The sequence below is a fragment of the Aquarana catesbeiana genome, linkage group LG01 (genome assembly GCF_042186555.1).
Source record: "Aquarana catesbeiana isolate 2022-GZ linkage group LG01, ASM4218655v1, whole genome shotgun sequence".
NCBI classification, from domain to species: domain Eukaryota; kingdom Metazoa; phylum Chordata; class Amphibia; order Anura; family Ranidae; genus Aquarana; species Aquarana catesbeiana.
In genome coordinates this window covers 987887278-987902026 of record NC_133324.1, presented here as the reverse complement: position 1 = coordinate 987902026, position 14749 = coordinate 987887278, and the positions used below count along the sequence as shown (strand labels likewise).

General features: G+C 45.8%; 1 protein-coding gene across 1 annotated transcript; it reads right to left on the bottom strand.

Moving 5' to 3' along the window:
• Positions 1-3514: 3514 nt before the first annotated feature.
• LOC141124047 (proteinase-activated receptor 1-like) lies at positions 3515-6424 on the bottom strand. Its single transcript, XM_073612130.1, has one exon. It carries the CDS (start codon positions 6377-6379, stop codon positions 5357-5359), a length of 1023 nt encoding a protein of 340 aa, XP_073468231.1. The 5' UTR covers positions 6380-6424; the 3' UTR covers positions 3515-5356.
• Positions 6425-14749: the final 8325 nt, after the last annotated feature.

The following is a 14749-nucleotide window of genomic DNA, read 5'->3' as shown; positions in this document are numbered from 1 at the left end:
CTGGGAACAGGTGAACAGAGACACACAGTACAGCTAGGAATGAGTAGTAATGCAAAGAGACAACAAGGAATCTATAAAAGCCTGTAGACAGGTGCAGTTTGTTTTCTCCACTGCAGGTGACAATGCAGAGAGAGGGGAAGCCAAGAGAAACATGGTTCCTCTATAGTTTCCTGGGTCACTTGGATAGTGATCCGGTTGGATGCTGGCCACCCATGTGACTCTTGTAGCCATCTTTGGTGTGGCAGAGTCTATTTAAGACCATGGCCCCTGGGTTTGGTGCACATTTGTGTGTGGCTAGTGTATGGACAGGTTACCAGTCTGTCAGTGACAGTATTAGTGGCATGGAAAGGTCCCAGATGAGTAGGGAAAGCTTAGGGCTCTGCACTCTCCTTGGACACCTTCCTATTTGACCTTGGACCGGGTAGGCCGCATTCCGCCCCTCCAGACAGATGCTGTCAGTGTGTCTGAAACCTGTTCCGCTACACGCTGTTGGTTCCGTGTTTCTCGGTTGGGCCTCCTTCCACCTTGTTTGCTGTGAACTGTTCTGTCTTTTCTTTAATATAAGTTTCATTATTTGCACCTAGACTGTGTGTGTGTTATTGCCCCCACACTTGGCAGCAGTTGGCAGGATATGTAATTTCTTGCAGAAGTCAGAGCAAGCACCATCCTGACACCATTAGGATTAGCCCTGGTGCAAGTTATTGGCACCAATATGCCACTGATGGAGTGGGAGGAAAGACTAGAGAGTACTACATGTCTATACCAGATTTCTGCCTGGCTGATCAGGCCCTTAACACTTGGAGTAGGACACAGAGCAAGTGGTAATGGCTTTGCTGGCAGAGGACGGGGCCACACTGGAGAAAATTGTGCCACACCTGAAGGGCTTATTGGAGAAAATGTAACCCAGAGCTGAGATGCACATTCTTTGTCAGGAGACTTTAGGAGGTCAGAGTCTCAAGCAGTTCACGGTAGTGCTCCAGCACCTCTTGAAATGGCTGGGGAAAAAAGGATGCACGTGGCATTGCAGAAATTGCAGATTCGTGCAACATTCTGAGGGGCCAATTGAGGGGGTGGGCAGAACTGAAAGAAGGGCCCAGTCAGGATGGCCATGCAAGAGTGGATTAGAGTACAACCCACTATCTCTTTTCATGACATTGTGGTGGATATGGTTGTATGGGCACAGGAAGATTCGGAAGCTACAGTAACATAAACCAAAATAAAATGATCTGTTACATGCTGGAGGAGGCCTTGCCCCTTTTACCATACATTCTACACTAAGAGAACTTGCCCTGGATGTGGTCTCCCTGAAGAAACAGGTGTAAGCACTCCAAAGAGATTTGGCCCCTTCCCCTAAGTGTGAGAAAACGCTACGGAAGGACCCAGAAGAAGACCGGAAGTGCTGTCGGTGTGTTCGTTACATGCATGTGAGCAAGAACTGTGGCAGGCCTAACATTAAAAGCACACACAGGCCACTATTAAACTAACAGCTCTCAGGACAGAGGGACGACCCCTGAGATCAGCCACACAAGGTCCCATCCTACCACAGACCATGGTTGCCCCAAGCCGAGTGGTGTCCACCATTATCAGTGGATTGGAGTCCCTATGCCTAATCGACACTGAATACAGCAAAACAAATACTCTTGTGCACAAATGTGTTAGCCAGGCAGTCCAAGGTTTGGGGTGGACAATAGCTTTCGGCCTTGCTGCTCTCCAGGATAGGGGTATCCTAGCAATCAGACGAAAAAAACTGAAAAAAGAGGGCGCACCAGCCTTGTGCATTATCCATTGATACATTTATTAAGAAGAAGGTTAGGCTAGGCTCTGAGGAAGAAGGCTAACCTTCGAAACACGTCAGCCAATAGCAGTCCGTACGTCCTCTCTTCAGGATCTGGAGACTGCCATCAGTACACGGACTGTCACAAGCCAAAGACCTTTGTGAGTAGTTTTAAATTATGTTTTCTTCTTAATAAATGTATCAAATGATAATGCACAAAGCTGGTGCATGCTCTTTTTTCTGTTTTTTCGTCTAATCGACACTGAATCAGAAGCCATAGTTATGGAGTATGACTTTTATATCCACTGGACAAAGGACAGGACAGGGAACCAACTGGACCCCTCCTTGCTATCCCTTAAGGCAGCCAATGACTTGCCCATTCTAGTGGAAAGCATCACCTGGGTGAATATTTAGATTGATGACCAAGTGGTGGATCGGGTAGGAGTGGTAGTGAACTGTGAACCAGTCACCTCTTTAGTACCCCTTGTTCTGGGCATGAACATGTTAATAGACTTGGATTTGCTCTGCTTTCTGGCCAAGTTTTAACATTCTGGCTGGTGAGCACAGGGCTGTTGCCTACAACCAGTATGGCTCAATATCATCCAAGCTTGTGAAGTCCAACATTGGGCAGCCAGGAAACTGCACGAGCAAGTTGAAGTTCTCCGTACACCTCCTCCGTACACACAGAAGCTACTACTGGTACTCCTCCAAAAGGTAGTCTGGTCCCTCCCCATAGGTGCCCACAAGAGACTGCAAAGAGCCACCGTGATGCTAGAACCACACAAACACCCAGTGGCACCCGGGGGAATGACTGGTTGCATGCACCTTGTCTAAGGTTCACAAAGGGAAGGTCCTGGTAAACTCATCAACCATGCCACTTTAGCAGGCCTGTACATAATACCCCATCACTGCATCTTGGAAGCACAGGTGGGGGTAGAAGCCACATGTGCTCTGCTTCATCCAGTCATGACTTCATTGGATGAGTCACAATACAAGCTATTCCTGGAACAGCTGGACATTCCTTTCCATGACTTTCCCTGCCACACCTGTCTTTACTGCCGGCCTGGAGGAATACGGGTATACAGAGGCCATTCACTACCCAATTCACACAGGGGACATCCCACTAATCCAGGAACAAAACCATCACATTCCTGCAGCTTTCTGCGAGGAAATCAAGGACTTTCTTAGTAATATGCTACAAAGCAGGATAATGCAGAAGAGCCACAGTCCTTGGGCTGCCTCCATGGTCCTGCTGAGAAAGAAAGATAGAAGCTTATGGTTCTGTGTGGACTATGACAAGCTGAATGCCTGTACCCACGGGGATGCCTATCAGTTACCCCGGGTAGAAGAATCGCTGATGGCATTTGTGCAGGCCAGCTTATTTTCCACCCTTGACTTGGTGAGCTGTTACTGTCAAGTCCCACTGCAAGATCAGGATCATGAAAAGACTGCCTTTATCACGCCCTTGGGATTGTTTGAGTTTAACCACATGCCTTTTGGGCTGAGCAATGCTCCCAGAACTTTTTAACGCCTAATGGAAAGGTGCCTGATAGACCTAAACTTTGAGACTGTGCTACTTTATCTGGACGATATTTATAATTTTCTCAAAGACTTATAAGTATCACATCGAACACTTGGACTGGGTGTTGGTGAAAAATACCAAAAATGGGAGGCAACAAACTGGAACCCAAGTAGTAGCGCACGCTCTATCAAGTGGACAGTCAGCCCTTTCCTCCAACTCTAGTGTATGATATAGGCTCAGAAGGACCTAATCCTATTAAGATATATCTTCGCCATAGCCTGCTGAGGCCATATGCACTGAGTGGTGATTGTTCTACCTAATCAGCTGGGGACAGACAGCCCTTCAATTCTGCAGACATCCCACCAGTACAGGAGGTGCTGGAGGAATGGTACCTGCCCCTTCTCCTGCTGGAACCTCCGGTTCCTGAAAATTCAGAGGGAAGAAGCCCACACACCATGAGCACAGGCAGTCTTGTCACCCCAGAGAGTACAACAGACTGTCTAACTGTCTATGTCTATGTCAGGAGTCTGCACTTGAACAACGAGGATATGGGGATCGCAGAAATCCCTTTTCAATGCTTGGGCACAGAACCTCAACCAGAAGATGATTACCTGCAACCTGACTCCTTGGAAGACACTGTTGCTTGTCACCCTTTGCGGTCCAAACATGGAAAACTTCCCCCAAGATACTCTGATTACGTTACTTGAATTTCTTCCTGTTGTGCCTTTACCATGTTCAATGGGTTGCTCATGTTGTTCTTTATATTTTGTGATTCCAAGGACAGCATCTGTCAATGAGGGGGGGAGTGTGGGCAGGTGCAATCTGCTGCAGGTGGCGCTCAAATGCAGCAGCAATGCAGAGGGAGAGGAAGCCAAGATGAACATGGTTCCTCTATGGTTTCCTGAGTCACTGGGAAAGCAATCTTGTCACAAGATTGCTGCCCATGTGACGCTGGTAACCATCTACGGTGTGGCAGAATCTATTTAAGACCCTGGCTCCATAGTTTGGCGCGCATTCGCATTTTGGTAGTGTAGGTTCAGGTCAATCATCTGTTACAGACAGTAGTAATAGCAGGGATAGTTTTAAGATGAGTAGGGGGGCTCTTCACTCTTCTCGGACACCTTGCAATGGCCAGTCCACATTCTTCCCCTCCAGACAGACGCTGTCAGTTCATCTGAAACCTGCTCTGCTACACGCTGTTGGCTCTGTGAATGTTTCCCGGTTGGGCCTCCTTCCACTGAGTTTGTTGTGAACTTTTCTGCCTTTTCTTTAATATACGTTCCTTTATTTGCACCTAGACTGTATGTATGTTATTGCCACCGCACCATGCTGCACCCACCTACTGGGAGACACTAGAAATACTGGGAGTACAGAGCTCACACTGGAAGACACAGGGGACACTGGGGATACAGAGATCACATTGGGAGACATTGGGAACACTGGGGGTACAAAGATCACGCTAGGAGACATTGGGAACACTGGGGGTACAGAGATCACACTGGGAGACACTGGGGACACTGGGGGTACAGATATCACACTGGGAGACACTGGGAACACTGGGGATACAGAGATCACGCTGGGAGACACTGGGGGTACAGAGATCACACTGGGAGACACTGGGAACACTGGGGGTACAGAGATCACACTGGGAGACACTAGAAACACTGGGGGTACAGAGATCACACTGGGAGACACTGGGAAAACTGGGATATAGAGATTACAGTGGAAGACCTTGCCAACACACAGTAGAAACAAGGTGGATCCAGCTACAGGAACACTAAGAACATTGGGGTTACTAGGAGTCACTCAGAATGTAGTAAGGTGGTAGTGACAAAGAGTTTCTAGCAACACGTCCCAACAACCTTCTAACAAGACCAAGATCATTCTAAGAACATTTTTCTGCAAAGTAATTTCTAGCAAGTGAGCCTATTATATAAGGGTCCCATCATCAGCATATACTGGAAGCGTTTAATACTCTCATATAACCATTAGTAAAGCAGATATTAATTATATTTCTTCATAAAGGGGATCACTTTCTCAAAATGTTTGGCCTCCTCCAGTTATATAAACCGGGAAGTTTCAGTAGAATTGTTGGGAGTTTTCTGTATCTGGTCTTTGTGGAGGAGGACCCGTTGATGGCCTACTGGTTGTGTATGTTCTCTCTTACATCCCAGCAGGCTGTAGACATGTCTCTGCCACTGCGAGGACGCATAGTAATAGATCAGAGGATCCAGACAACAACTGACACTGCTCATACTGACACTAATGATGTAGACTATGTACAGGAAGTTACTGGATTTGTTATAGACCTGCAGGAAATGCATGAACCAAATAACATTGGCTGGGCCAAAGCAGAGGACAAACACACACAACACAACCACAGACAGGAGGACGGCTCGGGATCTCTTCTGGGCGCCCTTCATGCTCGGAGCTCTGAGACTGCGGACGATTCCAATGTAACAGAAGGTTGTAATAATTAAAGGTAAGAAATAGAAAAGTGCCATATAAATGGGGAAAATGTAGTAAATATGAAACCTTTCAAACAATTCGGCATCCAGAACATCATAACAAGTTGTGATCTTTAGGTCGGGAAAATGTCGGGTTAGTTGTCTTATGAGAATCGGCACAGTGCTGACCATCGATATCACCCAGATGCAGCAACACACCAGCCAGGCTCTTCTCACAGTGCGCCAGGGAAGGGACTGGACCGGGTAGACCAGAGCCAGGAACCGGTCCACACTGATACTCGTCATCAGCAGGATGGATCCACACATGTTACTTAAATACATGGCCGTGACAATTCGGCACATCCCTTCCCCCATCAGCCAGTTATTTCCTGAGAATCGGTACACAATGTGGAAAGGAAGAATACTAACAAAGAGAACATCAGCAGCGGCTAGGTTCAGCAGGTACACCACTCCCGGCTTCTTCACCTTCACCTTCACCAAGAACACGATGATCGCCATTATATTGAGAGGAAGAGCCATGAGGAGAACCACGGTATAGATGGAGGGCACAAGCTTCGTCACCAACCAACTGTCCATATATTCTTTAAATTCATGTAAAAATGTTTTGGGCAGCATGTGGCCCTTTCTTTGTCTGGTTGAGGTCACCTTGGTTTTATTATCTGAAAATTTCAAAAGATGAGCTGAAGTCATTGTATAAGAAATATTTTGCAGCATCTTTCATATTACACCAAACAGGAGGACAGTTAGTGATCTCTTCTGTACTCCCTTAAGGCACAGGATATCTCTGGGTATATGGTTCAGCTCTAAGAGGTTGGACATTGGGCGAAATTAAAATGCACAACATGTCTCTGTATACAGTGCCTTGAAAAAGTATTCATACCCCTTGAAATTTCCCACATTTTGTCATGTTACAACCAAAAACGTAAATGTATTTTATTGGGATTTTATATGATAGACCAACACAAAGTGGCACATAATTGTGAAGTGGAAGCAAAATGATAAATGATACAAATAAATATGTGAAAAGTGTTGGGAGGGACATTTGTATGGCACCCCCTGGAGTCAATACTTTGTAGAACCCCCTTTCTCTACAATTACAGCTGCAAGTCTTTTTGGGGATGTCTCTACCAGCTTTGCACATCTAGAGAGGGACATTTCTGCCCATTCTTCTTTGTAAAATATCTCAAGCTCTGTCAGATTGGATGGAGAGTGTCTGTGAACAGCAATTTTAAAGTCTTGCCACAGATTCTCAATGTGATTTAGGTCTGGACTGTGACTGGGCCATTCTAACACATGAATATGCTTTGATCTAAACCATTCCATTGTAGCTCTGGCTGGATGTTTCGGGTCGTTGTCCTGCTGGAAGGTGAACCTCCGCCCCGGTCTCAAGTCTTTTGCAGACTCTAATGCCGCGTACACACGGGCGGACTTTCCGGCAGAAAAAGTCAGATGGAACGATTCCGTCGGACATTCCAGTCATGTGTGGGCTTCATCGGACTTTTATCCGACCTTTTCTGTCGAAAATTCCGACGGACCTAGAAATAGAACATGTTTCAAATCTTTCCGAGGGACTTGATTCCTATCGAAAAAAACGTTTGTCTGTATGCTAGTCCGACGGACTGAAAACGAAGCAAGGGCAGCTATTGGCTACTGGCTATGAACTTCCTTATTCTAGTCCGGTCGTACGTCATTACGTTCGAAACGATCGGACTTTGGTAGGATCGTGTGTAAGCAAGTCCGTTTCATCGGAACTCTGTCGGAAGTCCTTCAGAGTTCAGGCAGACAAGAAGTCCGCTCGTGTTTACACGACATTACAGGTTTTCTTCTAAGATTGTCCTGTATTTGTCACCATCCATCTTCCCATCAACTCTGACCAGCTTCCCTGTCCCTGCTGAAGAAAACCATCCCCACCACATGATGCTGCCACCACCATGTTTCACGGTGGGGATGGTGTGTTCAGGGTGATGTGCAGTGTTAGTTTTCCGCCACACATAGCATTTTTTTTTTAGGCCAAAAGTTGAATTTTGGTCTCATCTGACCAGATCACCTTCTTCCACATGTTTGCTGTGTCCTCCACATGGCTTCTCACAAACTACAAACAGGACTTCTTATGACTTTCTTTCTCCAATGTCTTTCTTCTTGTCACTCTTCCATAAAGGGCAGATTTGTGGAGAACACGACTAATAGTTGTCCTGTGGACAGATTCTCCCACCTGAGCTGTGGATCTCTGCAGCTCCTCCAGAGTTACCATGGACCTCTTGGCTCTTCTCTGATGAATGTTCTTCTTGCCCGGCCGGTCAGTTTAGGTGGACGGCCATGTCTTGGTAGGTTTGCAGTTGTGCCATACTCTTTCCATTTTCCGATGATGGATTGAACAGAGCTCTGTGAGATCTTCAAAGCTTGGGAGATTTTTTTATAACCTAACCCTGCTTTATACTTCTCCACAACTTCATCCCTGACCTGTCTGGTGTGTTCCTTGGCCTTCATGATGCTGTTTGTTCATTAAGGTTCTCTAACAAACCTCTGAGGGCTTCACAGAACAGCTGTATTTACACTGAGATTAAATTACACACAGGTGGACTCTATTTACTAATTAGGAGACTTCTGAAGACAATTGGTTCCACTAGATTTTAGTTAGGGGTATCAGAGTAAAGGGGGCTGAATACAAATGCCCCCCCACACACTTTCACATATTTATTTGTATCATTTATCATTTTCCTTCCACTTCACAATTATGTGACACTTTGTGTTGGTCTATCACATAAAATCCCAATAAAATACATTTACCTTTTTGGTTGTAACATGAGAAAATGTGGGAGATTTTCAAGGGGTGTGAATACTTTTTCAAAGCACTGTATACCGTATGCTTCAGCTCTGGGAGAATGGAGACTATGCAAATCAAAAGGCACAGCAGATCTCTGTATACTCTTACAAGGAAGGAGAGGGAGGAGTTAAAGTCAATGAATGAGGGAAAATGAATGGATAAGCAGCAGATGAATCAAAGTGAGAGATTTTTAATAACTGTGGTTTTTTTACCCCCCCCCCCCCCCCCCCTTATACGTAGCCCCAGTCTGAGGCCCTCCCTGGACAACCACTGCACTGACCAAGCTAAATTAAATATTGGCAGCTGGTATGAATCTCTGGTATGAATCTGGGTGTCCTGTATAATACTACGCTACAAGTAAGCTGCCGTGGTGAGACTCCATATCTGGAGTTCCAGTATGATGGTAAGTTACATATTGGTTACTGGGACGCATCTTCATGTATGAGGGTCTGACATGAGACAGCTATATATTGGCTGCTGAGCTGAATCTCCATATATTATGGTCCGGTATGACAAAAAGCTAGATATTGGTTGCTCGTGTGCACCTCTGTATCTGGGGCCCACTATGACCTGAAGCTGGCCTGAATCTCCTTATCTGAGGTCCATTATTATACACTGCAAAGCTACTGGCATTTTTATAATGTTATTTTAATGTCCAGTGTGCATGAGGCCTTAAGGTCAGAAGATCTGGTATGACATTAAGCTACAGTGGGGATGGAAAGTATTCAGACCCCCTTAAATTTTTCACTCTTTGTTACATTGCAGCCATTTGCTAAAATCATTTAAGTTCATTTTTTCCCCCATTGATGTACACACAGCACCCCATATTGTACACACAGCACCCCATATTGTACACACAGCACCCCATATTGTACACACAGCACCCCATATTGTACACACAGCCCCCCATATTGTACACACAGCACCCCATATTGTACACACAGCCCCCCATATTGTACACACAGCACCCCATATTGTACACACAGCACCCCATATTGTACACACAGCCCCCCATATTGTACACACAGCACCCCATATTGTACACACAGCAACCCATATTGTACACACAGCACCCCATATTGTACACACAGCACCCCATATTGTACACACAGCCCCCCATATTGTACACACAGCACCCCATATTGTACACACAGCAACCCATATTGTACACACAGCACCCCATATTGACAGAAAAACACAGAAATATTAAAAAAGAAAAACTAAAATATCACATGCTCCTAAGTATTCAGACCCTTTGCTGTGACACTCATATATATAACTCAGGTGCTGTCCATTTCTTCTGATCATCCTTGAGATGGTTCTACACCTTCATTTGAGTCCAGCTGTGTTTGATTATACTGATTGGACTTGATTAGGAAAGCCACACACCTGTCTACATAAGACCTTACAGCTCACAGTGCATGTCAGAGCAAATGAGAATCATGAGGTCAAAGGAACTGCCTGAAGAGCTCAGAGACAGAATTGTGGCAAGGCACAGATCTGGCCAAGGTTACAAAAAAATTTCTGCTGCACTTAAGGTTCCTAAGAGCACAGTGGCCTCCATAATCCTTAAATGGAAGACGGGAAGTTTGGGATGACCAGAAGACTCTCTTTGGGCACTTTATGTGATTGGCTAGTGTTAGGATGGGACAGCATTAGTGATATGGAAAGGTTTAGGTGGAGTGGGGAGAGGGCAAGGACTATATATAGCTTCTCAGGAAACTTCCCCTTTGGGGTTGGACCAGCCAGGCCACACTCTGGTCCTTATGGAAGATGCTGTCAGCAACTCTGAATCTGCAGACTGATGTCTCTATACTGCACTGTTGTAAAGTAGTTCCGGTCGGGTAAGCCTTCCCTCTGGGGCAGGTTGTACTGTTGAACTACTTTTATAGTACATTGTTCTTTGCAAACCGGGACTGCTTACTGCTCACCACACTGTACCTACCCAACACTTGGCATAGTCGGCAGGATATGCCCCTCTTTGCAGCAGATGCAGAAGGAGGAACGGGGACCATAATGGTACCATTAGGAGCAGTCTTGGCCCTGGTGCCCAAGTTTAATGATTCTAACATCTCCCTATCTGAGTGAGAGGAGAGACAGAAGAGCTTGCCTGTAGGAGAGCTGCTCGCCTGTATCAGGTTCCCGCCAAGCTGATCTCAAAGCTGTCCATTAAGTCCCTGGATCATAATGCCCATTGAGCGATAAAGGTGCTACTGGAGGCCTCCTGGACTAGCCTGGAACACATTGTTGAATGCCTGGAGGGCCTGTTTGAGGAGAATTTGTCAGTCCCATAGTTGAGGCAAAGGTTCTTTGTTTTTAGGCAACAAAACAATAACCTCGGAACAGAGAATCTTCGGATCGGCAGCACACCCACTCAGAAAGTAAAGTATAAAGTCTTTATTGAAGCATAAATATTAAAAGCACTGGATGGGTACAGGCAGGGGAAATTCAGGTAGGTTAAACCTCACCCACTTTGTGGTAGCTCTCCAAAATCTGTGGAAATGCCCAGAAGAGAAGCCTCATATAGATTACTTATGCCGCGTACACACGTTCTGACTTTCCGGCAGGAAAAGTCCAACGGAATCTTTTCATCGGACACACGATCACCATGTGTGGGCCTCATCTGACTTTTTTTTCGAAAATTCTGACAGACCTAGAAATAGAACATGTTTTAAATCTGTCCGAAGGAATCAGTTCCTATCGGGAAAACCGCTCGTCTGTATGCTGTTCCGACGGACCAAAAACGAAGCATGCTCTGAAGCAAGTACGAGACGGAAGCTATTGGCTACTCGCTATTGAACTTCCGTTTTCTAGTCCCGTAGTGTGTGTTGTACGTCACCGCGTTCTAGACGGTCGGACTTTGGTGAGATCGTGTGTCTACGCAAGACAGTTTCAGCGGAACTCCGTTGGAACTCCGTCGGAAAAACCTTCAGAGTTTGTTCTGACAGAAAAAACGGTCATGTGTATGCAGCATTAGGGCAAGGCGGGATTTGTCAGAGGAGTCCTACCAAAATGAATAAAAGCGCAACCTTCCCTCTTTCAACATTACTGTGGCAACAGTAGCAGTGACAAAGACCATGAACCACTACCCCTGAGGGAAGAGGCCTTGACCCTATCTCCCTTGTTGGCCATGCAGATGGCCATTAAGGGTATATGGCATCCATGAAGCAAGAGATGTCCACATTCAAAAAAAGTGGCCCACCTCTCCGAGAGCAAGAATCTGCTTCCAGACAAAGTTTGGAAGTACTGGCATTGTGGCCGCTTTGGTCATGTAGCAAGGAATTGTGACAGGCCTGAATCCAAAGACACCCATAGGCTGCTATTAAAACATGGGTTCCTGGGGCCCCAGTGCATGTCAACACAAGGTCTCTTCAGACCAGAGGTCATGGCTGCATCAAGTCAGTGATCAACATCCCAGTCAATGATCAAGAGGTCCCTTACTTGATTGACAGTTAGTTAGATGTTACTGTCCTGGAGTACAAGTTCTAGCAGTTTGGGACTTGAGACCAGTTGGACCCCTCCTGGTTGGACCCCTCCTGGCTATCTCTAAAGGCAGCCAATAATCTGCCCATCTCAGTGGAAGGCATCACCTGGGTGAAAATACAGATGCAACCAGGTGGTGGAATGGGTGGAAGTTGCGATGACTCAGCCCAGTGAGCTCAGCAGTACTCATTATCCTGGGCATGAATATTTTGAAGGACTTGGACTTTCAGTACACTGCTTGCTGGCAAAGTTTGAACATTCAGGCTAGCATCACGGGGCTGTGGTCAGCAATCTGTCTGGCTCAACATGATCCAAGCCTTCGAGGCTTATCAGCGAGCAGATAGAAAACAGATGTTATGGGTGGGGATCATCCGTATGGCCCCCCAAACAAAAACTGCTTCTTGCACCCCTCCAAGAGGTCAAATGGTCCCTGCCTATCAGATATTACAACAAGGTGGAAAGGGGCCATGGCAATTGTAGAGCCCCGAAAGGACCTAGGGGAACCGGGGGAGCGGTTGACAGCCCGCACCTTGTTCAAGGTCCACAAAGGAAAGGTACTAATCCATTTTATCAATTTGGGAACCTCCCTAATCCCACTCCCCAACCACATCACCATTGTGGACCTCTATGTGGTGCCTGGTCACTGCATCTCTGGGGCCGAGCCAAGAGTTGAAGCCATCTGTGCCCCATTACCAGCTGAAATGACCTCCCTGAATGAGGAGCAATACAGACTGCTGTTGGAAAAGTTGGCCATCCCCTTCTGGGACTATCCCTTGCCTCATTAGTGGCTTCTTCATCAGCTACTGCTGGTCTTTACAACCAGCCCTAAAGATTACAGCTTCACCAAGACCATAGACCACCCGATCCATATGGGGGATGCTCCAACCATTCGGGAGCTGTACCACTATATTGCCCCGGACCTTTGCAGGAACCTGATTCATAACAAGTTACAGAGTGGAGTCATCCAAGAGAGTCACAGTCCATGGGCTGCACCTGTTGTCTTGGTGCAGAAAAAGATGGGAGCCTTTGGTTCTGAGTGGACTATCACAAACTAAATAAGGGAAAAGTATCAGGGTAAATTGGTTCTGCTAAGTGTTATCGATGTGACAAAAATTCTTAATAAAAATATGTTAAAAATTATATAAAGAGTGCTGTCTCTTGAAAACATCATCATATAAAGTGAAAATGTATTATACTGTATGTGCAAACACAATTAATAAAGTGCTCAAGTGCCGATCAATGAATCTGTGTCCAAAGTATGTCCATTTCTTCAAAGATTCCACGTGTGAAGAGTCACCAATTTTGTCGATTACAAATTCTTTCAATTCACTACCACTTTTTATGAACCTTTTAATAATTAAAAATGTTTTTTGTTGATTATGTTGATGTTGATTTTTTGTGGATTTATACACCCTGGAATCTTTGAAGAAAGGGACATACTTTGGACACAGATTCATTGATCAGCACTTGAGAACTTTATTAATTGTGTTTACACATATAACACATTTTCACTTTATATGGTGATGTTTTAAAGAGACAGCACACTTTATATAGGTTTCTAAATATTTTTATTATATTTTGTTTATTGATTTTTTACCACATCGATAACACTTAGCAGCACCAATTCACCCTTATACTTTTCCCTTATCCCTTCACCTGTGGGTACAGCTGGGGTGGGCTGCAGCTAAGTTCATCTCCTGGCACGGAACACTAAATCTTTTTTTATCTCACAAACTAAATGCCTGCACCCATCGGAATGCCTACCCATTACTCAGGGTAGAGGAATTGCTCATGGAACTGGGTAAAGCTAAATTCTTCTCTATGCTCGATCTGGCAAGCGGCTACTGGCAAGTCCCAGTAAGGGAACAAGACCGAGAAAAGACCAACTTCATCACGTTCCTGGGACTATTCAAACCAGAAGTACAAAACCTAGTAAATGCTGCTTAATGCATCAGAAAATCCAATACCTGGGGCACATTGTGGAGGCAGGGGGGTCTCCACAAATCCAGCTAGGGTTCAGGCAGTACAGGACTAGGACCCCCAAAAACTATCACCGAGCTACGCTCTTTCCTAGAATTAGTAGGATATTATCAGTGGTTCATTCCCAAGTTTGACAAATCACTGCCCCTCTCACCCAGCTGCCGAGCAGCCAGGATGTGCAGAAAAAAGGGGTTGGCCTCACCTTCAATCCAGTCTCGATGACAAGAACCTCAACAAAAAGCCTTTGAAGCTCACAAACAAAACCTTACATCTGCTCCTCTACTGGCCTATGCCAACTACTTGCAACCCTTCCGAGTATAAACGGATGGGAGCCTACAAGGCCTGGGGGCCATCCTGTCCCAAGAGCAGGAAGGTCGCAAATGAGTAATTGCCTATGCAAGCTGCAGCCTGCGGCCCACTGAGTGAAATCCCATAATAACATCTCCTTTGGAATTGTTGGCCCTGGTGTGGGCCATCAGAAAGAAGTTTGCAGAGTTTCTCACAGGAGCAGAAATAGAGCTCTTCATGGACAACATCCTCCTTGCCTACCTAGAAATTGCAAAACTAGGGGCATTGGAACAGAGATGGGTGACCTGATTGGCTCGTTTTAACTACAAGATACATTACAAGCCAGGGAAATTTAACAGACATGCAGACGCCCTCTGCTGATATCTGGTAAAGCATCCAGGACAGGATGT